Here is a 7,848-nt window from a genome sequence, read left to right as displayed (position 1 = left end):
CAAGGCATCACAATATGGTAAGGGGCGTTACATTTCCGTGACACGCTTGAGGCATTCGGCCAATCACAACGCACTGGATAGCTGGCCAATCAGAGCACACCTCGCTTTTCAGACCGATGAGCTTTGTAAAAATCGACGTGTTTCAGAAAGGCGGGGCATAGAGGAGCAACAATAATGTACATTATGTGGAAAATAATGTTTTTTGAACCTTAAACCGCATAAACACATTGCATTACACCAAATACACAAAATAATGTTCTTTTCAGCAACATCATATGACCCCTTTAAAATTTTCTGATATTTGAGTCTAATCCTTGTGTTTTTCCTCTACATTCCTGCAACACGCCATTTCCTTTGAAATCAGCACAGAAGCATGTCCATTATTCAAGACCAAAATAAGACTTAAAATAACTTTATAATTGTTCTTAGAATCGCTCATATGAAACCATGGCAACGTGGTTTAGCGGCTGAGGTCAAAACTCAAGCGCATGACAAAAATTAGAAGTATAAAATTGTAAAACAGAGGAGGAGGACAGCGAGAGTGAAGCAGGTCTGCCAGATGTGAACAAAGACCACAAGCATACACCTCACTGAAAACATGATCCAGTCGTGATGATTTCAGAGCTAATATTGGCTATTCAGTCTATGACTTAACCTTGTCTAGTGTTCCATTGAAGATCTTTGATTCCGCTTCACGATTAACTGACTTGAGACGGCGAGATGGATCACCTGCTTTGGTGTCTCACCCTCAAAGGCCTGAGGCACAAAAGCACGCAGAAGGCAGCAGTCTATTTGATTATCACAGAAACAGACAGGACCCGAGGGAGATCAGGCTGCATGTGTACTCTCATTATCCAGCTGCCGTGAGCGCCTTGCCTTTAATGTGCCGAAATGGGACACAACCAGCACCCCCATTACACACACACACACACACACAAACTCATCACCCTGCCCCCACTATATATCATCACACACACACATCACTCTAACACTCCTAAAGTACTAAATACATCACCAAACTGCACTAATTAATTTCTGAAGCACACATCCACACGAGTACAGCAGGGAAACTTTGGCCTTGAGGACTGATGTAGTTCGTTTGAACATATGATGTATGTGCAAACAAGCTACTGTAATGCAAACACTGATGGGTTCTCAACTACAAAGCTGAACTACAAATAAATCTGTAGTCTGGCAAACTGGTTTAAAGCGCAGGGATTGACATGAAACAAATGGGATGAGATGTAGGATTTCTCCCAGCTACATTGCTAATTATTTAATTAAAGGGTGCATGTGTAATTACATGTTACCCACAGGGCTGTGTGAGCACCGCACCACACTCCATCCTCACTGAAGTCGCCTGAAGAGATCAAATCTGATTGTCTTTCTATAATTGGTTAATTAACAACTGCAGTTTAAATCAGTCAGAAACAAAAAGCAGATAGACAGATAGATAGATGGATAGATAGATAGATAGATATCCCCCCACTTTTAATAAAATGTAAATTCGTCCCCCGCACATTTTTCGGGCAAGTGTGTTGACGTAGAGGTTTTCAGGGGCCATAGATTTAAATTCAAAGAGAAAAGATAGTCTTTGCATGATCTGGCGTTTTATTGTATCCAAAATTAGAAGATATGAACATTACAGAGCGCCAGAGGGAACTGGAAGCCGGAGGGAAAATACAAAACGGACTCATTCAACTAATAACTTATGACGTGCAGGAAATCCCTATTATGGACAAAGGCATCCAGCTATCTCTGTAGCTCAGCTGAATACAAAACAAAGACAATACATGCACAATTGTGACAATATATGGTTTGTGTGTGTTTTTCAAGTCATCCAGGTAATAAATAAAGTATATGAATAATGCAGTGCTAACTGACATAGCATTTATTACAGTGGCCTATAGAAACTATAAAATATATTTTCTGCCTTATTCTGTGATAAAAATGGAAAAAAGTGTAGTATATAAACAAACCATAAAACTGATATTAGGAAAATATAGGAAAAATATTTGTATTTACAACACTGTTCCAGAACACTTCAACCTAAATATTCAGATGTGTGCAGCACATTTTATGGAGGGCTGTTTCCTGATCCTGGGAGAGTAGACTACAATGCCAGCTGTTCTGACTCACAGACTGTAAGTACGTTTTTTTTATTGAAAGAGTTTTTATATTTTATATATTTATAGTTTAGAGAGAGTTTTTTGGGCAGTGTAGAGTAGGGCTTGTTGTTTGTCATTTCTCCGATCACAAATGCAGACATGGTTTTATGTTTACGCGGTGCGATGCAACGCAACGCATAAAAAGACAGTATAAGTCATTATAATCCATAATTATGTCCCCACTGGATGCAACGAATGCCTCGTTTATAATGGGTTTTCATGTCTTTGAATCATCGCTCCATCTGGACAGGGCATCATCACAATATGGTAAGGGGCGTAACATTTCCATCACACGCTTGAGGTATTCGGCCAATCACAACGCACTGGATAGCTGGTCAATCAGAGCACACCTCGCTTTTTCAGACCAATGAGCTTTGTAAAAATCGACGTGTTTCAGAAAGGCGGGGCATAGAGGAGAAACAATAATGTACAGTATGTGGAAAATAATGTGTTTTTTGAACCTTAAACCGCATAAACACATTTCATTACACCAAATACACAAAATAATGTTCTTTTTAGCAGCATCATATGACCCCTTTAATTAATAATACAAGTTATTGGTAATTGTCCAGAAGTCTTATTCTTAGCCAGAAGTAATTTCTTAGTCAATTAAAAGTAAGAGATAAGAAAAATAATAAAATCTGTCAATTAGACCAAAAAAAAAAAAAGAAAAAGGTTACATTTGACCTTTCTCTGTCCCCCTCACTTCTGAAATGATGGCTACGCCCCTGTTTTGGATCGTGAGGTGCCTTAAGATTCCCACCCCTATAGAACCCGAGTGAAAGGCTAAATGAATGGCGCTTTGCTGAGCGAAACTCTCGTCAATCGGGCGGATTGAAGAATGTTTTCCGGTGGCCGCTGACAGCTCATTTGGGTGATGTGTCTCGCCCGTCCCGCGAGAGTCTACTCATTAATATTCCGCTCCATGCGCCTTTTGTCTGATCCATCTATGGGGGGAGGAACTCTGGGGAAGAGATGACCGCTGCTCATTTGATTTCTCTCACCGCCCTTTATTGAAAACTGAGTTAGAGTGAGGTCCCGACCCTGGAGGCAGACATACTGATGGACAGGTAATGAAAGGACAGGAGGGACTATGCGCTCTATAATGGTTTGTAAATACTGTATTACTTTAATAAACACTATGCTATGCCTTCCCAGCTACTTATATACACGGAATAAGGAGTTTAAAAAACTAAATAATAATAATAGAAGTAAATTATAAATATCACATAGTGTTCATCAAGACTTTATTTTAAGCTAACTGTAATAATAAACCACAACAATAATATAATATAACCTATAGACTGATAACGCTAAAAAGAAATGAAAGGCTTGATATTTCGTTAGATAAAGCAGGAATTGGCAAATCCACGTGAAACGAACAATGGATAGTTAAAGGTCTGCAGGCCCCGCCCCTTTTCCAAGTGCACATCAATCACAGCTGACAAAACCATAAAACAGGCACTTGCTGTGAAAGGAAATTGCATTTAACTATATAACTGCTTCTGTTAATGTCATTATAATGGCATATTGATGTTACAAACCCATATCGACACGTGCCAATTATGTAACACCAAAAAGTACATTTTAAACAAGCTTGTTGTTTTTGTACGCTCTTGACTAATAGTGACAGTACTGAACTGGCACTACATTTCTCGTCATTTCTAAACTTTTCACAACACTTTCCGAATATCCACACCTCCATAAAGCGATAGTGAACCGCTGGAGGGAATTTCTAAAGGATGGTTTTCATCATGTCGCCCCTACCAGCTGTCGTCTTAAAGTGAGCTGCTCCTGCTCTCTGCTGCTGCGGGCCGGACCCACATCACCCCAAGCCGGGAATCCCGGCACGGAGTCCCCGAGCGACAGGGCACCGAGGACCAGACTCTCCTGCCGCTGCTTCAGTATCTCCAGCTCACACAGCCACGTCAAACTGGCCTCCAGACGCTCTTTATTCCGACTGCGCTCTTCTTCCATCTTCTGAGGAATCCCGAGGTCCACCAGGATGCTCCTCACCCTTCCCAACAGAACAAAAGCAATCAATCTTTCAATATGATCTGCGTCAGCCTGCTTCTGCTTCAACCGTGGACGTTTATCACGTTAAATTCCCATTTAGCTTGAGTGTTTTCCCCCGACACGCGTCTCTGTTACTCATATTGCTGCGGTCGCACAATGTTTGAGCATCTCAGTTTTGAATCTTCCCATCACTTTGCTGTACATTGAGGTGTTCCCTGCTTATTAGAATATTCAGCCCTGTCCGCTGTGATTGGTTGGAATCTATCAGTCACCGCCCTCCTGAAGATTTCCCATACACTTATTGGTCAGTCCCCCGCAGCTTCATTTGCATGCAGACCAAGGCGAGTCATAGTGCGCTGGATAAATGAATGACTGGACGCCGAGAATATTAATTTGCATGTTGCGACCGACTGAGAGGTCAGAAGACACGACAATTCCTGTGTGGGCGACTTAATAAGGATAATTAATTAATACTTGGCAAATATTTCGGGTTTGTTGGTTACGACATAGGATCGTCTTTTTGCAGGGAACTGGAACTGTCATTTATCTCCACCACGGTATTTTCGAAAAGTGACAGAAAATTCGATTAAAGGAAGGTTCATTTTATATAAATTATATAGCCTGTTTTTTTGTACGTGAATATGATTTTCTCAACATTCACCGCGTTTATCTAATATTGTTATTTCATCAAAACAAATCTGTATTTAATCGATTTAAAACGCAAGGCTGATGCAAGCTGGATGTTTACTACATTTTTGGATATATGGATGCGTCTGGAGATTACGTAATTAAAGAACTGGGTTATATCTCTATCTAGTGGCTAGACATGATAGTGCACATTAGCGTGATAGTTCTCTGTTGTATGGAAAATATTGAGATTAATTTTTAATGAGGTGTTAAATGCATTTACTCGGCTTCTGGCAAACTCCCAAAAGCATAATGCAATTGCCTGTGATATTAGCATACTGCGAAATCATTGTAACTTGCAACACTGTATTTGAGAAAGGGTATGGTAAATCATTCAAAAAAAAAAAAAAAAAATTTCATATAAAAAATATTATGTATTTTCCCAGTGTTGTTTTATTATTATTTGTAATCTGTCTACTTCACATAGATCAGAGAGCCACTGAATCAGAGTCTATATTAGACAAAGTTGTTGGCAGAATGGAAAACTGTGCACAGCACAGCTCTGCTTCCAGTTTCAGTGAACACTGCACATATTGTCTGATACATACAGTGCATATGGGAACATGTACAAATCAGTCTGGTCTAGAGATAAAAACAGCTCTAAAAAGAAGAAGAAGAAGAAGAAGAAGAAGAAAAAAATACAGTAAATCATTGCTACACCAGTGAAGTTAAAGGATGCCAAAAATGGACATCAGCGGAAATCAATCAGCACACTTTCAAGAAAATAAAACAGTTGATTTGTGAGACAGTTTGTTGCTAGAAACAGTTGTAATGTAGATCATGGAACTACAGCACAGGTACAGAGTCTAATGCACCGAGTATGATATGAACATTTGAAATATAATTTAGAATAATCTTTCCTTTGCCTGGATACTTGATCACAAATGCTCAGCATAATTTCAATAGCCAAATCTCATAGTGATAACATATTTTTCAGTTGCAAAATGCAAACTCAAATCTTTGGTCAGATACATCACGAGAAGTCGCTGCATATGAGCAAAACAATCAGGCTGAAGGTTAATTATAACTTTTTGCTCTGTTGGAGTCAGTAATGTTTACTCGTGTATAGCAGAAGAAAACAGGTGGTCCACAAAGAAAAAAAAAAAACGTAAAATGCAATAAACAATTTCACATGAGGCATTCACACTCACTTATACACGTACAGTACAGTGAACATGATTGTGACAGTGATTTCATTTGCTTTTTCACTTTCAGTTCCAAAATACCAAACCATGAGCAACCAATTCATCTTTTCTCTAAACACACATAGTGAAAAAAGAGCGATCAAATCCATACTGCAGAATACACACCCTACAACCTATACAGATGCACTCTAATGCCAAAATAAAAGAATTATAACTGAAGGAAGATTCTGAACAGTGAATAAGCAGTTAAATATCTCAGTAGTTCAACTGCGTTCTGGAATATAATGCTGGCTTCAAACACTGCTCAGAGCAACACTAAAGTCCAGCTAAACTGCTGGACTGCGGAACACGATTCATGATTCAAATCACATTACAGCAGATTATTTTCTGGGAAAAACATCTTAAATACATTCAATACAATACCATGTGTTTTGTAGCTGGAATATTATCATATGTGCTACCAGCAAACATATATTTCATACATCAGGCTTTCTGTCTTTAACGCCTGGATGTAAAGTGCCGCTTCTCTTCATGTTGTCTCACATGAGATTTTTTTACATTGACCTCTGTCTGCATAAAAGGGGAGTCGTTGCATTTTATGTTATATATAAATAAATTCTACCATCTATAAATACTATATTTGGTTTAGGCTAGAGCACTTGTGCTCTATAAAAAAAAAAAAAAATACCATTACCACCTCACATCACTTTTCTTTTATTTGACTGATTTAAAATGACAAAATATGGGCTATCGGTTAAATTAAAAAACACGAAGTTACTGAGTCCAGTGCCGTTTCCTGCAGTGCCTCCTGGTCCAAACTCTCACCTCAAGACAAAATAAAAACAGGAATGATGCCACAGCAGACAAAGCGTGTGTGTGTGTATGGGTTCGGGCCGAACCAAGATGGTCATTTTTAGACCGCTCAGGTTTCTGAAGCCAGGTGGATGTGTAAACAGATGCCCAGTGGACTGAGCTGCTGGGCAAGAAAAAGGCAGTTTGGCTTCATGTGCCGGGAGGAAGACACAAGACGTACAAGTGGAATGATTTAAAACGTCACACGGACACGCTTACATTCACCAAAATAGACACAGATCAACTTACGACACACGCATGCGCTCACACGGACACGTCTCAAACGTGCTTGTGCGTGTCGCTGAATAAAACGCAGTTTAATAATTAGAAACTCTTTCCTTCTAGAGCTTTGATAAGTGTTCTATGTACACAAATTAACAATAAATATATGCAACAACCTCTCTCTATATTGAAATATATATTAAATCTTGAATAAAGTATATATTTCAAACATATTCATATATTTTCCTACATCTTCAAATGAATCAGGAGATATCACAGTTTAGTAATCAAAAACTAAGAACTTTATCCATCTTCCTGGCTGCGGTGTCCCTTTTCACACTCTTTCTCTGGTGCAAAAGCACTTTAGCATAATGGTCAACGCTTCACAGAAATTTAAGGTCTCTGTTTTTAGCGCAAATTGCCCTTTGGCGGAAACTATTTAAACTTTCTAGTGCAGGATTATCAAGGAAACCAGCCCTGATACTACAGCATGAGTTAGGGTGACCATACGTGCCATTTTCCCAGGACGCGTCCTGGCCAGGATTTCTATATTGCCTAAAATATCTAGGTTTTGGCTTTGTTTGCGTGTGCAGACCGATCGGTGTATGACATCAAAGTACCATACAGACGGTTATGCTTTCGAAACGCTCTCGAGGTACTTTGATGTCAAACACTGATCGGTCTGAGCCGCACTGCTAAGTCGAACACTGTTAAGTCGAACACACCTAATATGTACACGTAATTGCATCGCTTTGACC

The 7,848-nt window shown here is 39.3% G+C and overlaps 1 protein-coding gene and 1 long non-coding RNA gene across 2 annotated transcripts in view; one reads left to right on the top strand and one right to left on the bottom strand.

The window, feature by feature from the left end:
• The window catches only part of LOC107717609 (dapper homolog 3-like), a 9,728-nt gene extending 5,001 nt beyond the window's left edge, over nucleotides 1–4,727 (bottom strand). The window contains exon 1 of the mRNA XM_016524416.1: nucleotides 3,936–4,727. Coding sequence (XP_016379902.1) covers nucleotides 3,936–4,145 — 210 coding nt within the window. The 5' untranslated portion in view covers nucleotides 4,146–4,727. The remainder of the gene's footprint in view (nucleotides 1–3,935) is intronic.
• LOC107717610 (uncharacterized) lies at nucleotides 631–7,580 on the top strand. Its single transcript, XR_001637327.1, has 3 exons — nucleotides 631–641; nucleotides 3,009–3,011; nucleotides 5,691–7,580. It is a non-coding gene; the product is annotated as an uncharacterized LOC107717610 (long non-coding RNA).
• Nucleotides 7,581–7,848: the final 268 nt, after the last annotated feature.

The sequence above is a fragment of the Sinocyclocheilus rhinocerous genome, unplaced genomic scaffold, assembly GCF_001515625.1.
Source record: "Sinocyclocheilus rhinocerous isolate Xijiao unplaced genomic scaffold, SAMN03320098_v1.1 scaffold240, whole genome shotgun sequence".
Lineage (NCBI taxonomy): Eukaryota > Metazoa > Chordata > Actinopteri > Cypriniformes > Cyprinidae > Sinocyclocheilus > Sinocyclocheilus rhinocerous.
This window is presented reverse-complemented; position numbering and strand designations above follow the sequence as displayed.